Source organism: Sinocyclocheilus anshuiensis, unplaced genomic scaffold (assembly GCF_001515605.1).
Source record: "Sinocyclocheilus anshuiensis isolate Anshui unplaced genomic scaffold, SAMN03320099.WGS_v1.1 scaffold481, whole genome shotgun sequence".
Lineage (NCBI taxonomy): Eukaryota > Metazoa > Chordata > Actinopteri > Cypriniformes > Cyprinidae > Sinocyclocheilus > Sinocyclocheilus anshuiensis.
Genome location: NW_015539907.1, coordinates 2,568,525 through 2,590,209, shown reverse-complemented (window position 1 = coordinate 2,590,209; position 21,685 = coordinate 2,568,525). Strand labels below are relative to the sequence as shown.

Genomic DNA, 21,685 nt, shown 5'->3' with positions numbered 1-21,685 from the left:
TTGATTAGATTATACATAGACAGCACAAATATAACACAAAAACTGTTTAAAAAGCTACTGCGTTTATTCGTTACCTAAACTCGGATGAACCTCAACAGAAAGTACTCCTATATAGAAATAAAAGAATATCACAGAAAAAAACGCTATTGTAAAAAAAAAAAAAAAAACTAACGCAATGCACTACAAAATTCAAATTACAGGTAAAACATCTGCCCTATTTTTACGGATTTCTTACAGCAGGGTTTCTCAACTCTGGCCCTAGAGGTCCACTTTCCTGCAGTTTAGCTACAGCTCTAATCAAACACACCTGAACAAGCTCATCAAGGGCTTCAGGATCACTAGAGTTTGACCAAGGTTGGAGGTAAACTCTGCAGCAAAGTGGACATCGAGGGCCAGAGTTGAGAACCCCTGTTTAGTGTATATATCTTTAATTTAAAAGTTTAATTGAAAATAAAAATCTATGATTTAACCTTGTATGGTTTTGACAATATTCCCATATTCATTTGAAAGTGGTTTAGAAATCTACAATTAGTCCATAAACTTTCATAAAACATCAAATATATTTCTATATATTTAATAAAGAAATATATAAATATTAATTTAATTATTATTAATAATTAAATATTATATGAATATTATAAAAAATATTATATGAATACATAATATATAAATATAGCATAAAAAGTGTTTGTGCTTACTATAGTTGTAGATTTTGTGCGTTCATTTGTGATGAACAATTACTCATAATAAATAAAGCTGCAAGCAGCAATTAAGGGGCCAAGCAGTGCAGAAGCAAGCAAGGCAGCAAGCATCAGACCAACTGTAGCAATGAGTAACTGAAGCCATTTTAAGATGATTTTATTCAAAATGGCTGAAAAATCATAAAAACAACCACTAGTAATGTGATTTAATGGCTTATCACTTTTGACCAATAGGTGGCGCTGTTATCAAATCAATGTGGTGTGTTCTGTGTGAGGTGACAATGGCACATACAAAGTTTGGTACCAATATGCCAAAGCTTTGCAGAGATACAGCCTCAGACGTTGTCTGGCATAATGCCTCCAAAACGACTTTGTCTATCAACACGAAATCCATAACTTTTTGTCAGCACAGTCTGAATATGATCTGACTCAATTTCAGTGAAAATTAGACAAACGGTCTAGGAGGAGTTAAAAAAAAAAGCAGGTTTTGAACAAAAATCAAAATAGCGGACAGGAAGTTCAGCCGACTATGGCATAATTAGTATCTATGTTGTTGGCATAAGCCAAGGAATGTGTTGAGACCAGTTTCATTACAATAGGCTACTGCAATCAAAAGTTATTCGAATTTTGGGAAATTTCATTATTAATGGTTAATGAATGGTTTATCACTTTTGACCAATAAGCGGCGCTGTAATCGCTTTTGATGTGGCGTGGTCAGTGTAAGGTGACAATGGCACAAGTTCGGTGTCAATATGTCAAAGTTTTACAGAGATACAGCCTCAGATGCAATTTGGCATCATATTCCAGCAAATTCGGTGATGCGGTAAACAATAACCTTTTGTGTACTATCAACACAAAATCCTTAACTTTTTGCCAGCATGGTCTGAAGATTCAAAGAGTCAAATTTGGTGAAAATTGGACCAACGGTCTAGGAGGAGTTCGAAAAATTAGGTTTTCAACAAAATGGTGGACCGGAAGTTCGGCTGACTATGGCAAAATTGGTATCTATGTTCTCGGCATGACCCGTAGAATATATTGAGAATATAAAGTTTCATTACAATAGGCCAATTTATTCAAACGTTATCATTTAAAAAAAATGTAATTATAACTTTTGACCACAAGGTGGCACTGCTCTGAAACTTCTTCAGTACCATCAGGGCATGATGCTGAAGACACATGTCGAGTTTCGTAATGATATGCCAATGCATTCGTAAAATATAACATTTTACAACAAAATCCAAAATGGCCGACACCCAAAATGGCTGACATGGGAAAATTGGGTATGGTTCGACTCGGCATGCTGCACCAAATCTAAAGAGACCATTTTTGTGACCAGTTTGTGGCCCAACCATTCAGAAGTTATTAGCAAAAATAGCCTTTTTTCATATCTCCTGACCACTAGGTGGCACTGCACCGAAACTGTGCAGATAGCCTCAGGTCATGGTTATTATAACACACACCAAGTTTGGTCTCAATACCGTTGTGGAGATATAGCCTCACATCCATTTTTGCGTGGTCTTTGTCGAATTCGTTCATGTGTTATTTGAGAACGGTTTGATGGATGAACTTGAATTCTAGAACTTTTTGCCAGCATGGTCTGAAGATAATCGGAGCCAAATTTGGTGAAAATCAGACAAACTATCTAGGATGGTTTTTAAAAAATGAGGTTTTTCAAACTATTAAAAAAATTCAGAAGAATCTTGACCTTACAAATTTTTAATTTTGCCATGAGCCAAGGATTCAGAAGAAAACAAATTTTTCTTCTAGACCTTATGGTTCAAAAGTTATTAGCATAAATATGAGTGAAACTTTGGACAAGTGGTGGCGCTAGAGAGTTTGAGTTAGAGACACCAAATTTGCTGTGGTTAATGATGAGACTGTCCTCTATCAGTGTACCAAATTTCATAAATTTCCTGCCATAGACTCGAGCAGAAGAAGAAAGAGGCGGCGACGGCCAACGGATACAATACGTGCCTACGCACCTTCGGTGCTAATAAATATGAAATGAATCAAGAGAATCTACCGATTTAAATAATACCAGCTTTTCGCAAATCAAATCAAAAACCCCAAGCGAACAGTCATTTTATTAAATTTTGTCCTTTTTATAAACATAGGCTATTTTTAATTTCTGTGTGATAGTGATTTAGCACCTGTAATGTATTTCTAACAGTTTAAAATAATAATAATTCACCCAATGCACAACTAAGAAATAACCTTTTTTTTTCTCATTGTTAGAGTTGGTTTCATTACACCCTGAAAAAAGCATAGAAAGTAACCTTCTTTCTGCAACCAGAGGTCAAACAAAAAGACCAAAATACAGATAAGACAGAAATAGAAAAGATTTTAATGTATTTGTTTTATTACAGCTAAACCGCTCTCTACATAAACAAGTAACATTCATTAAGTAAACAATGTATCCCAATTCAAATAATAAATAATTCATATATTTTGTACAAACTGGTATTGGTTTCCTGTACATAATGATTTCTCTCATAGAGTACCATACTGTAAGAGAAGAACTTAAGGCAGAGAGTTCATACTTGCCAGTTACTGGTACAGCTATAACAGACTGACTGTCTAGTGGTATATTTCAAGGACATAGCGGATCAGTGGGCACATGAAATGTATGATTTCAGTGCAATGTCGAATGGGAGATTTGTGTAGAATGACGGCTGTCTCAATTTTGTGTGCTATCAAGTAACTCAGTGCAAAGGTAAAAATATATAAATTAAACAAGCATGGGTTCATCAATCCAATTGTTAATTTGCAAATCACTCATTTAGAAAGACAAAAATCACTCATTTAGAAAGGTTAGTGGACTCTTTTGTGTACTGGCTGTCATCAAGAGATTAAAAGTGTGCTAATGTTCATCCAGGCCTAACATTAGCTGTTCCACAACCTTTTTTTTTAATGCACGAGAATCAATGACAAACAGATGTCACATTACAATGCAGCTAGAGGATGTGCACACGCAGCTGGCTTTTATCCTGTTTAATTTCAACCAAAGTTGAATGTGACAGCAAGTATGATTGTGGAATTAGTGCCTCAGATGTCTCATATAGTACAAATATGAGAGAAAGAGAGACAAGGACATGTAATTAGCTACTTGTACAATGCAAAGCAAGTGTTAAGAGCTCTTGAAATAATTACGAAATAAATGCATGAAAGTAATGCGTGATCAAACAAATAGTAAAAATATAATATATAGATAAAATAAATAAATTCAATTTTAAACAGACGAAAACAGACAGCACAGATTGTTGCAATAAGGTCATCTTCCAAGCACACTTTGAAAATCTATAAATTGTAGCCCACCTGAAGCCCAAACCACACAGACCTCGAGAAAATGACATTTCATACATGGCGTTCTCGACATTTAAAATGGAATAACGACACCAAATGGAAATGGCAAGTGCGTTTAGCCATTTTTACACAAAGCTGTCAACTGGTGTTCGATAGCTGGAATCTTGGGACCAAATTGGGATCCTAAGGTCTGCTGGCGAGGGATATTACACTTCTGTAAGGTTCCTGTCTTGAGGAAATAATTAACATCTGCACTACGGCTACTGCAACATCGTTCTGGTTATTTTTCTGTCATATCTGCAACAAACTAAATGAGGTATGCTATAGCGTCTGATACCCTCAGCGCTGTTTTTGCAAACCACACCTCGTCTTTTGAGGTTTAGTTCAGACAAACAACATCAAAAAAGTACAAGAGTTTACCTCAGGTACTAACCAGCAAATCTGGGCACTGAAACCAAACTCCACTTCTTACATACTTAATGTGGTGATGGATGAGAAAGAATGTGCAACTGGAATAAGACGTGACCTCTGTCGAACTCTTCAAGCATGTCGTGGCTAGATTCTGTATTGGCATAAGGGAATGCTTCTGTACAGCATACATCCTACATAACTTAAAAGCAATAATAAATTACCTGCACAGGATAATGGCATTAAATAACTTGATGTTCCCTCGCTGATCAAACAATGGCTGAGGGAAAGAAAATAAAATGATAACGATGACTGCCATTCTGTTACTTTGACTGAAATAATTATTTGAAGTGAAATAAAATAGCAAAAAGTATAAAAGGTACAGAATAAGATAATCAAGGAACAACATAGAGCAGTGAAAAACATCTTCAGTATCCATGGAGAAAATACCAACTGAAGTCACTCACTGGGTAGGCAGCGTCCTATTGTTTATATACAAAAGTAAAACTGAAAATAGATTTTTCTTCTCTGTACACAGCAATTTTATTCTTCTCTTTACAAAAGTCTTTGTTCTCTTTTTTTTTCTCCCCACCTTCCATTCTATTCACATCTAAATCCGACCACAAGTGCACAAAGCTCCTTCCGCGTCCTCCTGTTGTTTGTGATAAAGGCTTGTCCGATTGCGGGACCCCCGGCGTGGTCAGTCCAGTGAAATGACGTCGGGGATGGAGCCGTATATTACGGACGCAGCGGCGGCGGCAGCGTCGGAGCGCGAGCGGGACACGTTGCTGTGTGGGTGGCTGTCTCTCAGACTGCTGGAGGACACCAGACTGCTGCTGCTTCCGCTGCTGCTGCCCCCGCTGCCATTGGCTGGCACTAGCGAGCTGCTCGCCGGCGTCCCCGACTGCTCCAGGAAGAGCTGAGAGGAACCGTAGGGCATGAAGTGGTTCAGCAGCAGCTCGTGGTCTTCTGACGCTGACGCAGAAGCCGAGGCTGCCGCGGCAGCGGCCATGACCATGTTATAATGCTGTGGAGAAGTAGAGATGAACAACTTAAGGCTATGCTGATGTTTAATTAAAAATGTTATCTCTCAGTCAGATATAGGCCCTAGTGCATCTAATCCATCTAGTTTGGCACCAGATGTGGTTAAACAGAGTTTAGTTTGTTTGAGCACAATGCTGCCCTCTAGCTGCTGCATCAGAGGGTGAACCTACCTGGTGATTGTCCCCTTGTAAAAATGAGAAAAAATTCAGATCTGCAGAACAAGAAAATAAGTTGTTTGGCATAATTTTTTTTTACGAAATATTTTGACATTTTTAATTACAACAAATTTTCAAAATCCTTTAACTTTGAAATCCTAGATTGAATATACAAAATTACATGAACAAATAATATGTTTAAATTATGCAAAGCAAATAATGGATTACAATCAGCGACAACTACACTATCCTTCAAAAGTTTGGGGTTAGTCATTTTTTAAAAAGAAATACACTTTTATTTAGCAAGCATGCATTAAATTGATCAAAAGTGGAAGTAAAGCCTTTCCAAAAACTTTCCAAAAGATTTCCATTTCAAATACATGCTGTTCTTCTGAACTTTCTATTAAAAGAATCCTGAAAAAAAAAAATGGTTTCACAATAATATTAAGCAGCAAACCGTTTTCAACACTGATAAGAAATGTTTTTCGAGCACCAAATCAGCAAATTAGAATTATTTCTGCCATCACAGAAATATATTCCATCTTAAAGTGTATTAAAATAGTAATACTATTTCAAAATACTGTTTTTACTGTATTTGTGATTTTAAAAAGCAGCCTTGCAAGAATTTTCAATTCAAATTCTTTCAAAATGTTACAGACCCCAAACTTTTGAACGGTAGTGACAACGCAGGCAAATCAGCACGAACAATACATAAAATATTTTATTATTGAAATGATGACAGTACCTGAGAGCTCACTGGGTGTGTGGTAATAGTGATGGTAGTCCTGGATGAGAGGAGGAGGGGGAGGGATGTAGTTTGTCTCCATTGCTGGCATGCTGGGAGCTCGTGCCAGTGGAGATGCCTGATGATGCAGATTTAACACTCTGCAGCAAAATATAACATAAAATAATTAGGAAAACTAGTCAGATATTAAAATAATATTTGAAGTAACAAATACAATGGCTCCAAATATTATCAAAACAATTATAAAACCACACTTGAACGTGAATTTATTTGACAAAATATAAATCAAACTGCCATTTATAATAAACCATAATATTAAATATTACTTTTTAAAGCATTTTACAAAAACATTTGTTGGGTTTTAAATGTTAAAACAATAGATATACTGTTCAAAATAAATGAAAAATAAATTCTTACCCTTTGTTGACAGGCGGGGAGGTTGGTGATAGAGATGGACAGGCTCTTTTAGGTGAAGGTTCGTCATTATCTTCCTCATCTGAGGAGCTGTCCAGTGTCAGGTCAATCACCTCCACTTTCTTACTGCTACTGCTGCTGCTGTGGGACGAACTGTTTCTGTGGTCTGACATAACTGACCGACACGAGTCTTCAAGAGAGAAGCATAAAAAACAGACCTCCTTGAATCACCATGTACTTACTATGTTTAATACTGTACCGTGCAAATTAGGGGTGTAACGATACACGTATCCGTATTGAACCGTTCTGTACGAGGCTTTCGGTTCGGTACGCATTACAAACCGAACGATTCGATCCGTTGGACTAGTCCCATTACATTTGGAAAATAAAAGAGCTTAAAGTGTGTGAAATATAATGTTCTCAGTGCCACTGCAACGTGCTGTCTGCTCAGTGGCGTAACGTTAGCGGACGGGCACGCAGGACACGCACTGTGAAAGGTCCCGCGATAACTTCCCCTCGCTGGGTTGCGTCAAAAGACGATGATCTTGTATCGACGATAGCCAGAGATATTGTCAAAAACATAAATTGTTGGCAATATTAAGATATTTGGCATTTCCAATTAATGTAGGCCTGTTACATTCTTATTTTTATTAACGGTATCGATATTTATCGACGGTACACCTTCTTCTATAACGATAGAAAAAATGTTCGATATAGCGCATGATATAGGCATGTTCTATGAGTGCCGCAGACAACACACACAAACACATGCTGAATTGAGTGCTGTGCCTGCCTGTGATGAGGGGATTGTGAATTTATTTATTTTTTATATATATGTCAAATTTAAAATAAACACCCTGCCAATGTCAATGTCGTTTTTTCATTCATACTTAAGACACCGGTCACGCTGAATGCGTTCCCCTAGCGCCCTCTAGAGGACGCAGCGTCTCGTTCCCTATTCTCAATGAACCATGGTTACATGCGTAACCTGAGACTTCTCAGTGCCACTGCGCTCAACAAGGTAGCCCAAATGATGTAACAGGCAACGTGTCTGCCCAGTGGCATAACGTTAGCGGATGGGCACGCAGGACACGCACTGCGAAAGGCCCTGCAATAACCTCCCCTTGCTGGGTTGGGTTGCGTCGAAAGACGATGATCTTGTATTGACGATAGCCAGAGATCTTGTCAAAAACATAAATTGTTGGCAATATTAAGATATTTGGCATTTCCAATTAATGTAGGCCTGTTACATTCTTATTTTTATTAACGGTATCGATATTTATCGACGGTACACCTTCTTCTATAACGATAGAAAAAATGTTCGATATAGCGCATGATATAGGCATGTTCTATGAGTGCCGCAGACAACACACACAAACACATGCTGAATTGAGTGCTGTGCCTGCCTGTGATGAGGGGATTGTGAATTTATTTATTTTTTATATATATGTCAAATTTAAAATAAACATTTGCATTTGAATGCAAAAATAGTACAATCAAATGTTAGGTGTGCTTCAGGTAGCGTCATCAGTGGAGCACAAGATGCGGTGATGATGATGTAAGTGACGTTGTTGCATTTTAATGTTTTGTAGTCTAGCCCACGAGACGTGCCGCTGCTGCGTTATTCATTCAAAATATTAGAGAAATATAGTAGCTCAATGCGTAGAAAATGTTGATTAGGTTAAAACCGAAACCAAGCCATTCACACAGAACGCAAATTCAGAGCATTTTTTAGACAGACAAATATGACTGCTGCACTTGCATCTCACCATGCAAAGTTAAAACAGTTTAAACTTTTAGAAAACACGTCACGAATTTGTGGAGGTTTAATCCACAATTAATGTTTTTAAAGGCAATCTGTGTGATGGGCGATTCGGCTCTTTGTATTAAGCAATGCATAAATACATGATGCTGTTCTGTACATAATTGTTTATGCAATTTACGAAATTATATTTGATTTATATGAGTTAATTTAGACGTAATGCACGTTTTTCCTTGCGTTGACAATTTAATGCGCAGCATTATTTTGCTCATTGCATTGAATTTAATGCGCTGCATTATTTTGCTCATTGTGCCCTCGGGAAACAAGCCTAAAGTTTCCTTAAGACCTATTTAATCTGCATATAAAACATTAGAAACGAGATATTTGTTTAATTTTTATTTTGTGTTTGACTGTTAAAACAAAAAATATTTGTTGTTTGTCTCAATAAATTGGGTTAATTTAAAAATACAGTGGTTAAATAAAAAAAAAATGTATATTGCTTTGTTTTAAAAAAGGTTATAAAAAATGTCAATAATTATCAATACCGAACGATATGAAACATATCGTTGATACATTTTTTAGCTATATCGCCCAGCCCTTAATGCCTATTATGAAGTTACTTTTATTATCAAATTAAAATTACAATTAATTTGCCCCACAATAATTAACAAATAACTGACGTGCTGCGAGGATAACAAAAGACTAGGCTATTTACTCCCCGATTAAAATGTTTAAAAAATGTTTTATTTTAAAACAGGTCTATTATACAATGAATTATAGGCTTACAATTAAAATATTAACACCAATCATCAAAAGTCATCAATAAAAATCTATGAAATAAAAAGCTTTTATTTCAAGCACCGACTTTCAAAAACAACCTGTTTTAACATGAAATATGTTTCTTCTAATTTTTTTTCACCATGTAATATTAGAAATATTAAGGGAATAAATTAAAACAGTTAGCTATATACCGTTATCAGCACGTTGAAGTAGATCTCTGAGAGAATATGCAGCGTCAGATGCCGAAAGCTCCATCATCACGCTGTCAGTCCGTTTTTACTTTCTGCATAGTGAATTGACTGAGATTAAGATGTTCACCGGCATAACTCTTGCGCAAAGTTTGCACGTTGCTCGTGTGTGATATATCCATTGGCTCGCCTTCATGGTTTAAAACAGAAATATTTCCAACATTGCGACGTAACCAATATACCCCCGTACCGAACCGGACCGTGACACCACTGTGTCGTATCGAACCGTGAATTTTGTGAACCGTTACACCCCTAGTGCAAATGTGTAAAATTTTTACTACAGGACTGAGACACAACTGTCTATTGTCTCCATAACTCCTAACAAATATAACAGTCTTTGTTGTAATACCTTCAATGCCATTTGACGAGGCTGACACTTCCTGTACCACCTTCTTGGATCTCATAGGAGCCCAATTACCATCTTCCTTAAACTGGATCTCATCACAGTCCACACAACTGCTCAGGATCTCCATGAACAACCTATACAGAAACAAACATACCTTTAAAAAAACCACACACATAACTTTCCCAAGACTTTTCCCAATTTGCCGGCATACACTAACGTTCAAAAGTTGTTGTTTTTTAAAGAAAATAATACACTTTTTCCAGTAAGGATGCATTAAATTGATTGTGAATTGAAACTGAATTGAAGTAAGTACGTGTGAAGAAAGAAAATAAAGATGTTTATAATGTTTTACTATACTTAAAAAAATAAAATAAAATAAAATTTTACCAGCTCCAAACTTTTGAATGTTAGTGATAAATGCTCATACACAGGAAATGACTGGTACTTCAAAAGAAAAGAAAAAAAGAACAAAAAACAATTACAGGAGTGTTTGTAGATTTAAGATGGCCCACAATCACAGGTATAAAAGGTGAGAGCAGCACTGACCCATCAATAATTAGGTGCTCAAATGGGGCTTTCTTGTCGCACACCGGACACACCCAGGTGGGTTTCTTCTCATTCATTTGGATGTAGAGCGTAGCATCAAAGCACTGCAGGTGTGAGCAGGTGAGCGCTCGACAGGGAATCATCAACCGCATCTTTCCGAGCTGTTCATTTACACACACACAGATTCAGACACATATCAGCATACATTATATGGCCACATATTGCTCTCAAATTTTATAACTGAATGATGACTATACAGTAGTATCTTATTTCTAAACTGCTAGCTTGTGGTTTATTCTCAATCGCTTAAAATAATTAAATTGACAAAGAACACAATATGGGAAGTCAGAGAGTCATAAGCAGGGCTCAGTGGCCTTGGTGAAAAGAAAGAGTTTAATTTTTCTGACAAAATGATTAATGCAATTGTATCCGAAGGAACATTAAAAGGTTTAACAGAACCCTTTGAAGAGAATAAAATCTTTATTCAGGGTTGAGGGTCCATTACACACCGGACAGAGCAAGGAGACTCGCAGACTGGTGGTGGCAATCTCACTGTCAGGGTCGGCGGTAAGCTTTTCTTTGACTGAAGACAAAGCACAAAACATGGAATCAATCACATCACTTGATTCACAACATTGAATATCTCCCATCATATCCACACACTGCTAACAGGTAGCTCAAGTAAGCTCTGTAACTTTACAGGTTATTGGAAAAACATTTTATTTTGATAATCACTTAATTAAACAAAATAGCGAAAATGTTCCAAAATACTTGAAGTGGAAGACATTCAGCTATATAAAGGCTCAATCCAACTGTTATAAGTCTAGAGTTAACTTACTAAGTGCTCTTGAGTGGTCTGGGTTTCTAATGCCTTTTGACCGTAGTCTCTGTAGCAAAACTGAGGAGGACTGTTGTCGGACCAGGTACACTGCCATGGAGTAACTCTGTATGGACAACACAGTATTTAAAACACATTCTGATGATGGTTTTCAATTTTAAATCCATCAAGAAATAGATTTCAAACAGATTTACATTCATTACCCTTCCGATTTCCGACGTCCATGACACAACAATGGTGTTGGGAACTGTTGTAGACAACCTAACCAGGGAGGTAATGTTGATGGGTCTGCTCGGCCGCTTTGGCTCCACTCCATTTTTGGTTGGGGGAAGATATCCCTGAGGACAACCACAAAACGTCATTGAGTTTAGCACATAAAACAATAAACTACAGATAAATGTTTGTATCTGAAATATTTTTTGTTATAATAGTAATATAATAGTTATAATAGTAATAGAAATATTTTCCTCACACCATAAATTGTAAGGAAATTGTAAGTCGCTTTGGATAAAAGCGTCTGCAAAATGACTAAATGCGAGTATACTGTTTATCATTGTTTCAAACAATTTGTCTGTCATTAGCAGATGGACTGAAAGATTCCTGGTGATTTGTGACCAAAAATAAAGCCAGACTCACAGGGAGGTTACAGGGTTTTCCATTCACTTTCACACATAGGTTGGGTGGGAAATGATCTTCCTGAGGACAACTTGTCTCTGATAAGCAAAACCTGAAAAATATGTGTTGAGATTCCTTTAGGAATGTGTGGGAAAGATTTCCAAGACTCTCTCAGAAACCCAAACAAAAGAAAACTACGAAAATGGGGGTAGGTTAGCCTCAACACAGGAAATCAGAAAATAGATACAACACATTCAAATACACATATCCAACCGCACAACACTTTCAATAGCAAAGAATTTGCTATTTTATATGGTAAACACTAAGTTTTACATTATCATAAGATTTTGTGATAACACAAAACATTAAACAATGGTGGCAAGTAAAAAAACTCTTTAAATAATTATTTTGCTGCATGTTTCCAGTCCAGCTGAGCATTGAGGATCTTTTGTGGGAAACTGTTGTCTTAACATACCTTAGCTGTACTTGCACGGTGAAGTCACATTTGGTCCCAGCGATGTCCCTGTCAAGACAAGAGGGTGGGAGTAAAGGAATGTGATAGAGCTTAGGAGAGAAAAGCATACCAGACATTCTACAGGATCGCTCGCTTGGGCACGTTTGATTAGCACTATTGTCTGCTATGTAAGAACAAAAGGAAGATATCTAAGAAGACAAGATAAACTGCTAAACAGCTATTTTAAATTCAGCAGGGTTTCAGTTCTGGCTGAAATAGCTTTTTTAGTTCAAATTTATTACAAGCTCAAAATTAGTTAGAGTATTTCAAGCACTTGAACCATGTTACCTTGTCCAACTATGTAATTTAATACCCCCCCCCACACTTACATTGAACTGCTAATCTGTTGAACCTGCTGAGGCGTTAGTGCAAATGCAAAACATGTTTCCTGAAACCTCTGACTGCTGTCTGAGGCTGTAAAACAAAAAGAGAGGAGACGATTACAAAAGATGGAGAACCCATCGCTCTATTGATAAAATGACAGTGATGAGACTCGAAGAACTCTGTGAAGGAAAGGTCAGCCAAGCTAGTGAGACATTTTCATTGCTACAATCATATTACACGGATACAAATAACAAGGAATTCAATGTGTTTACCATTTAAATGTGACTGTCTTACGAAAAAGATCAGTTCAGGGAGCTTACCAACTAGTCATTTATGTAGCAATTTCGAAAATATGTACTGCATACGAATGACATTTAGAGAACTGTATGCTGCCAACTTTGTAGCAAATGTTTGGAGAGGGGCTTTTCTGTTCCTTACAGTCCTAAAGAAATGCTTTAGTAAGTCTGGTGTGTTTACTGAAGAGGAAACTGTTAGGGAGGACCAGCTTCCTTGTAATGTAAATAATTTCTGCTGGTCCACATACTTTTGGTTATATAGTATATATTTGCATATTTCTTGACAGCATCCTTGACCAAGCAACCAACAGTAAGTAAAGTTATTATCTCAAACCGATAACAAAGCATCATCTCAGTTACAGACACAAGGTTGCTGGTCCTTTTCTGTGGAACTACTTTAAACGGTTGTGCAGTTTAGTTCAAAGCCAAACTCTACAACATGGCTAAAAATAACTTGGGGTTACATAACCCAATCTCCTTAAATGAAGCAAGGGTTTCAGGAGCAAGAGAGAGAGATAAGAGGAAGCTCTATCTGCACCTCTACAGGCGCTCCAAACCGCACACACAGGTGGCTGAACTCAATGAAAGAGACTGAAATAAGGGGTGCGTTTTCTGCACAATGACCACTTGAGTAGTCATGTGAAGAGGAAAATCTATTCCACTTAAAAGTGGAGAGAGTTTAAAGGGATAGTTCACCCAAAAATGAAAATTTGATGTTTATCTGCTTACCCCCAGGGCATCCAAGATGTAGGTGACTTTGTTTCTTCAGTAGAACACAAATTATGATTTTTAACTCCAACCGTTGCAGTCTATCAGTCGTATAATGCATGGCAATGGTAACAAAATCTATGAAAGTAAAAAAAACATGCACAGATAAATCCAAATTAAACCCTGTGGCTCGTGACGACACATTGATGTCCTAAGACACGAAATGATCGGTTTGTTGGCATCCGGTGCGTGAGGCGTGTACGCGCTCTGGCGTAGTTTACGCAAGCGCCGGAAGTGATCTCTCGCGCGTATACGTCACTCATTGTTTACACAGTGCACAGTCATTGTAGGTACGACGGCTAATCAAAATGGTACTTACTTGCGCTTATCCGGATTGTTCAATCCAACTCATTTGTTCATATGCACCCCTGTAATCGTTGCAATATATTAGAAATGCAACACATTACTCACTCTATTGACAGCGTGCCATTGGGTCCCTCTGGCCTTGGATGTCGCCTCCAGTTTATACGTGGCAAGCTAAACACAACGTGCAAAACGCTGCGGTTCAACAGCGGAGAAAAGTCTGGATCTTCAGTCAGGCAGGTGTGTGATGGGACACCCTCGGCAATGTCCTCGTCGGCGTCTTGTAGTTGTGGCATTGCTATGTTCCATTCGTGACAACAGATGCTCTCCACTTCTGTTGGCATCTCACAACACTTACTACAAAAACACCACCACTTTTGAAGAGATCTCTGTCTCTCTGACGCTTGAAGACGTGCTGCTGCAGCAGATGCTTCCTCCATCTCTCTGAGTTCTTGATCTGAGTATTCTGGTTCAAATAAATACGGTTGGGCAAAAAAATCCATGTGGTCTGTTGATATATCAAAATCGTCTTCCATTGTGATGACCTGTACGTCTAAATATCTTTAGATCTTCACAGTGGCAGGGAACACTTCCGCAATGACTGTGCACTGTGTAAACAATGAGTGACGTATACGCGCGCGAGATCACTTCCGGCGTTTGCGTAAACTATGCCAGAGCGCGTAAACACCTCACGCACCGGATTCCGTGCGCGCGCTCAAGGCAGTTGGACATAGTGGTGTAATTAGAGGTAAAAAATTATATAAATACTGTTCGGTTTCTCACACAAACCGATCGTTTCGTGTCTTAGGACATCAATGTGTCGTCACGAGCCGCAGGGTTTAATTTGGATTTGTCTGTGCATGTTTTTTTATTCTCATAGATTTTGTTACCATTGCCATGCATTATACGACTGATAGACTGCAATGGTTGGAGTTAAAAATCATAATTTGTGTTCTACTGAAGAAACAAAGTCACCTACATCTCGGATGCCCTGGGGGTAAGCAGATAAACATCAAATTTTCATTTTTGGGTGAACTATCCCTTTAACAGTGAGAAGCTGGCAGATGATTAATCTGTACTCATGAGGAAGGAGAGGAAGTGAGCCAATTCTCTGGTGCGCACAAGATCCATCAACACTGGTTGCTCTCTTAGCTCAAACAACTCAAAATTCACCAATCATTTTCATCACATTGACCTAGAAAGAATGTTCAATCCTAGGGGCTTCAACTCAATATGGGAGAAGGATCATTGTTTCCTGAAAGTTGCTTGAAAAGCAATTTGATGTTAAAGGGTTCTTTGCCTTAAATAGCAAAAAGCACTTATTATATGGCAATCTGCACATAAATTGAACTCTATAAGAGTGCTTGTAAGAAAATGAAACTTGAAATAAGGTAATCTGCTTCCACACTCCAAAATGAGCTAAGCATTGGTTAAGACCCTAGATTTGATTCAAACTGCACTCATTGCAATTCATTTTTGATGCCGTTTGGCATAACTGTCTAAATACATATATTCTGAGTGTTTACTTTGGCATTCATTTTCTTTTAAAGAATAAAATGACAGGCTTGCACTTAAAAAATCCACATAATAATAATCATAAATGTCCTGAAGTGAGAACACTAAGGCTAGTTATGTGAACATCTCACAGACCAAAATCAGAAAAAGTACATAACACTTAAACCTGCTAACAAGATAACTATCAAAGCAAAAAGGCTTTAACACAGCCTCCGTGCTTAGTGACACATCCTTTCCATTGATATTGGCCTTTTATTCTTAGCAGGAGCTGGACGACTAAATATAGCACAGGTGGCCCTTGTCCAATCTGATAAGCCATAAATCACTTGAAGAGCACCTTTATGTTTGTATAGGTGGGGGAGGTGAAGTCTTCATAAGAGGCCTACATTGCTTTTAAAGGATGTACAAAAATACAGATTTTCAAAATCGACTAGTAATAGTGGGTTGTCCTAATCAGGGCTTGAAAACGAAAAAAAAAAAAAATCCAATCGGTTCACTCAGAGCAGAATCGATATTTTAACGTTTCTGTTCCTGCATTCCTCTGTATTATTGTTCCGAAACCAGTTTGCCTAGAAAAAAATACAGGTTAATAATGTTATTTTTTAAACTTTTTCCTTTGCCTATAATAATAATAATAATAATAACAATAACAATAATAGCCTAATAATAGTAATAAAGTAAAGCGTTTTCTACTCAAAAAAGAAAGAAAAAAACCCCAGGAAGAAATCTGGTATCTTAACCCGCTGCGCTTGTCACAGCCCAATACAGCATCATATTTTCTAGATTTTGGCCAAATTATAGGCTACTAAACAAAAGAAAAAAAATCTGTTAACGCTTTAAAGACAAAGTATTTTTTTATTTAAAACACGCAATGCATGTTTTAAATCGCAGACTTAATTGCTATTCAAAAATCTCACTAAGAATATTGCAATTCGTAATTAATGTTGGTATATCGTGCAGCCCTACACTCAACTGTGTGAGTGTGTGTGTCATTGAAATGCAAATTTATCTGTAGCCAAGTGACTTTGTGCGACCCACCTTGTCCCACTCTGCGACCCACAGTTTGAAAACCCCTGCTCTATAGCATCAGAAAGTCTGCTAACAAAACTGCTAATGTTCATCCAGGACAAAGAATGATGCTTCAAAGGAGATGACTTTAGAGACAAAATTTCTTGGAAATGGCTTTACCATGCTATACAATCTCTGAAAAGCTGCATTTCTAAATTCATTACTGTAGAAGCACTATTCAACCTTAATAATCAAACAGTCAGCTGTTAGAGATCATTCCTATTACTCACCTAAACTGGTGGGCTTGATAAGCTCATCAAGTACATCGTAGAATGGCAGCCTTTGGAGCTTGACGTCTGGATGGACTGGGTGAAGGGTGGAGGCCAGATGGGACAGGCCCAGCTCGTGCTTCGGCCCAAGCAGTGCGACAGGTAGTAGAGACGGTGAGCCATGCCCATCGAATCCCAGCTGTGTCAGGCTGGCAGGCAGGCCTGCGGGAGCCCCTCCAGTGGTGGAGTGTATGCCAGGGAGGGAGAGGTCTGTCGGGGACACCATCTTTGTGGGGAAGCGGCGGCGGTAGAGCTCCTTGATCTTCATCTGCACGGCAGGGCTACAGCCGGCTTTCAACAAATGTAGAGCTTTGGTCAAGAGTTCGTGCTTCCTTCCATGTTTGTTGCGGCCTGCATATCCTAGAAGAACCTGAAGCTCTGAGACACGGAGGCTCATCACCATTTGCTGTTGTAAAAAAATAAAGAAACAGGAGTTAAATTATGCAATCGACAAAACAAAAAAAAATGTTTTTTTATTTGTGCGTTCCATAGGTTGAAAAAATAATACACATTGCATAGGAAACAACCTATGGTTGAGTAAAATAGCGTAAATAGTTGAGTAATTGTTTTTTTTTTTGTTGGTAAAAATAGTAATAAATAGTAACAACATAAACCATTCAAAAGATTTTTTTTAAATGTTTTTTAAAGAAGTCTCTTATGCTCACCAAGGCTGCATTTATATTAATTAAAGCACACCAAGACGGTAATATTGTGAAATTATGAAATAAAATAGTAGAGCTGGGTAAAAAATATCGATATCTCGATATTAATCGATTCTCATTTTTACTGAACGATATTGATTCTTAAATCCCAAGAATCAATTAGTCTAGCCTGTTTTTTTTTTCAGTTAATGGACAGAACATTGAAGGGTACTTCTCATCCAATAAATTGCAATAAGCATTGTGCTTTGGTACTTTTAATATGAAACAAAAGTCTCAGATTTCAAATACTGTCCATTGTATTACAGTATAAATGCCGTTTTGGCGCCGTTTCATGTGGAGTGACAGATCGCTGTAGCTCCTCAGTTCAAAAGACGCGGCAGTGCGAGGCGCACGTGAACTGAATCATCTCCTCCACATTAATACCAGTTTCAGCACAACATAAACATGACTAAACATCCGAAGGTAAGTTAAAAGAAAGAACTTTACAATCCGGATCCTGTCTCATGTAATCGCTCAATCTGTGTTTCAGCTGCGCAAAGACGTCAATATAACGGCTTGTAAACAATGTCACATAACGTCAAACTTTACCTCAGAAAAAACATATTCGGTGCCCATAAACTCAGCCAGATAGAAAAAGAAACTGTAGAGAGGGGCATTTTGCTTAATATATGCACCATATAACATATTCATTATAATTTTTACTGTTCTTCAATGTTTCATTTATGTTTGTATAAATCCATCAAGTTATGACAGCCACCATTTAAATGTTTATATTTAAAAAAAAAAAACTAATTGAAGTAGAAATATTATTATGTAACTATAACTTTATTATTGTAAAAAAATTGAACCTTCAATATTATAGTAATGTAGTACCAATTGACTCTCATCATGTATATTTTACAGCATTAGTTGAGATTTTTTTTTTCCTTGAGAAAATTTGGCATGTATACAATCAGTTCAGTTTGCCAAAAGCAGATCAAGTCAGGTTTTTGAAGGATTTTTAGGTTGTAACATTTGCATTGTGTTGTTTTGTTTGCGACGCAGACCTGTAATTATGATGGTCCTCATGTACAGCGTTTGACCACATGTGTAAACGTTAACACCTACATGTGTGGGATCAAAGCCACTTCTCATGTGCATGGATATTCTGAGACTATAAAGGGCTGTGTTGGTGGTACCGGCATTTGGATTCTATTAAAATCTATGGGCAAGTAGAGAGGCGAGGAGGGTGCAATAGTGGGGGAAGGGAAGATCAAGCCTGAGCCTGGGCCAGTGAGCTTTCATAACAAAAGCAGTGGAGCACAGCTCCAGGGAAAACAAGAGAACCACAGACCAGCAGAGGCTCATATTTCTCCACCTCGGAGAGACCAGAGTCCCCTCCCCAGTTTACTGCCAAGTGCCAACTGGACTGTTCACACAAATACTGACACAAACACTCTTTATTAATTTCCACCCACCCCACCTCTCAACACAAATAAACGGCTTCACTGCCGGTGCACACAAATGATGAGACCTCTTGCTCTCATCCTATTGTAGTGAGGAATGGCCCCCAGTGTAAACCTAGAAGAGATCAAGAAGTTTGGTGATTCAAGAAGAACCCATGGGAAAGCCTGATCTTTCTGGTAAATCATAGCCAGCATGGTTTCAGAAAGTTTTTCTTTCATACTTCTAAAAGCAAATGAATATCCCACAACCTGTCTGAAAGTCTGGACTCTTGGTCAACAGTTGAAGCCCCTAGTCAACAGGGAGCTGAGAGATCAGGGAGAAAGGAGCAAACACTTAAGTAAACGGTTTATTAGGATGAGCTCATTCTCTTCATGAGGGCCTAATAACCCTGTGAAGACAAAGGAATAGGAAGTGGACCCTGAGCTGTGCAAAAACCTTCCAGATGATTAAGCAAGCAGGCATCTTCATGCGATTCTAAGGAATCCTAAACCTCATGAATTTTCACAGCTACAGGCTGAGTCCACCTGCACAAGTTTGAGGTCGGTAGGGAAAAATAAAGCGTCTTATGTTCATAAAGGCAGTAATATTGTGTGAAATATTATTACAATTTAAAATAACTGTTTTCTGTTTTATATATATATATATATATATATATATATATATATATTAGGGATGTGCGGATCTAGTCGACTAGTCAACTAAACGGTACAGCTCCTAAAAGTTTATCTGGGCGGAAACTACATTTTTACCTCAGACCTCACATGTGTTTTCTTCGTGTCAGTTGCGGCGAGTTCAAAAATGACCATGCGAAAGATGAGCAAGGTGTGTGAAAGGATTTAAATATAGAATGCGGATGCTCTATTCCATTCTGGATCTTTAGGAGACCACGGATTTAGTCTGGTGGAGCTGAACACGCAGCGCCAGGTGGTTTTTCTTTTTAACGACCGCCTTCAATACCACGACTGAGGTCAGACCCTTGAGCAAGGCACCGAACCCCCAACTGCTCCCCAGGTGTGTGTGTGTGTGTGCACTTGGATGGGTTAAATAAAGAGCACAAATTCCTAGTATGGGTCACCATACTTGGATGGGTTAAATGCAGAGCACAAATTCCGAGTATGGGTCACCATACTTGGCCACACGTCACTTCACTTTCACTAAATCAACTAGCAGCTAGAAAACAAGTACCACAGGTCATGAAAAAAGTTCTTCTAACTTTTAATCCACAGTGAGAGATTATAAATTTATAAAGAAAAAGACGCCTTGCAGGAAAATATTAGAACAAAGTCGGTCCTGGAGAGCCAGAGTCCTGCAGATTTGTGCTCCAACCTTGATAAAAACTCACCTGCTTTTAGCTTTGCAGTAAGGCTTAGACCTTGATTAGCTTATTCAGGTGTTTTTTGATTAGGGTTGGAGCGAAATTCTGCAGGACTGTGGCTCTCCAGGATCAATGTTGGCCACCCCGTATTAGAAAAAAAGACTGCATTTAACTAACATATTAAAAGGGCCCTCAAATGAATAATTTGACTCATCCTCTAGATAGATCTGGTGATTAATGAACTTTGCAACATTGAGAGTTATTGAGTTGAATAATGACACTTGTCTTTTCAGATATGCTTTGCAGCTGAAATTGTATTCATTTCATAAGTGAATAACTTTGTAACATTAATAGTGTTATTTTCCTGTTTATTACCGTGAAGCTGCTTTGAAACTATCAATATTGTATAAAATGCTATAAAGGTGACTTGACTTATATAAATTTACATGACTTTAGATTTTCATTTCATTTCAAGCTTAGAAATGAAAGTTCCCTGTTATTTCATGGGTTTACATGGCCGAGGGAACCCTGCAGGTTGCTATACTTTAATACATGATCCACTGTTTAATAGCCATTACAATAATTAGGGCTGGGTATCGTTCAAAAATTTTCCATACCGATACGATACCTTGACTTCGATACCGGTTCCTGAACGATACTTTTTTCGATACCAATTTTATGAAATCTATATTAACAAGATTTACATTATCTAAAAAAAAAACTTTGGTTTTATTTTTCAGCTTGTTGATGTTTATACAGACTCAAAGACTCTGCACAAGGGAACAAAATGTAACTAACAAAAAATCAGTGCAAATAGTTTTAATAAAGCTCAAATAGTCTTCAGTTTACACATCTGTTAGCTACATTTACACTAGTGCGTGTTCGTTTTAAAACGCATAGCTCAGACAGAATCATAATTTCTATTAATTTTCCACTGATTTACTGATGAGCATTAGCAGTTTCTAGCGCTGTCTGCCTGTGCTCTCTCTTCCATGATCGCTGCTCTAAACATATTTAATTTCAGCAACAATACATGGCCAAAACACACACGGCAATTGGAATTGTTATTACAAACACTCGATGGTGGTTTAAAGTGAGTTTTGAGTAAAAGCGGAATATAAATCTTATTTATTGCCTTATGCAGGAGTTAAATTGGGATTTGTTATGTGGGGGGGCTCTATGGTATCGAGCTTATATATATATATATATGTGTGTGTGTGTGTGTGTGTGTTTATTTTTTATTTTTTTTTGCAAATATGATTTATTCTGAAGCAATATTCTCATTTTATTCAATATTTAT

At 37.6% G+C, this 21,685-nt stretch overlaps 1 protein-coding gene across 3 annotated transcripts in view; it reads right to left on the bottom strand.

The window, feature by feature from the left end:
- Nucleotides 1–3,054: 3,054 nt before the first annotated feature.
- pias1b (protein inhibitor of activated STAT, 1b) overlaps nucleotides 3,055–21,685 on the bottom strand; it is a 23,199-nt gene continuing 4,568 nt past the window's right edge. The window contains exons 2-14 of one of the 3 annotated variants that reach the window (XM_016483254.1): nucleotides 16,924–17,368; nucleotides 12,749–12,833; nucleotides 12,381–12,428; nucleotides 11,927–12,017; nucleotides 11,485–11,628; nucleotides 11,291–11,396; nucleotides 10,962–11,035; nucleotides 10,453–10,613; nucleotides 9,910–10,040; nucleotides 6,774–6,960; nucleotides 6,357–6,496; nucleotides 5,627–5,667; nucleotides 3,055–5,439 (exon numbers count right to left, since the gene is read on the bottom strand). In XM_016483254.1, coding sequence (XP_016338740.1) covers nucleotides 5,113–5,439; nucleotides 5,627–5,667; nucleotides 6,357–6,496; nucleotides 6,774–6,960; nucleotides 9,910–10,040; nucleotides 10,453–10,613; nucleotides 10,962–11,035; nucleotides 11,291–11,396; nucleotides 11,485–11,628; nucleotides 11,927–12,017; nucleotides 12,381–12,428; nucleotides 12,749–12,833; nucleotides 16,924–17,368 — 1,980 coding nt within the window. In that variant the 3' untranslated portion in view covers nucleotides 3,055–5,112. The remainder of the gene's footprint in view (nucleotides 5,440–5,626; nucleotides 5,668–6,356; nucleotides 6,497–6,773; nucleotides 6,961–9,909; nucleotides 10,041–10,452; nucleotides 10,614–10,961; nucleotides 11,036–11,290; nucleotides 11,397–11,484; nucleotides 11,629–11,926; nucleotides 12,018–12,380; nucleotides 12,429–12,748; nucleotides 12,834–16,923; nucleotides 17,369–21,685) is intronic. The other 2 variants (XM_016483256.1, XM_016483255.1) reach the window with 2 other exon arrangements.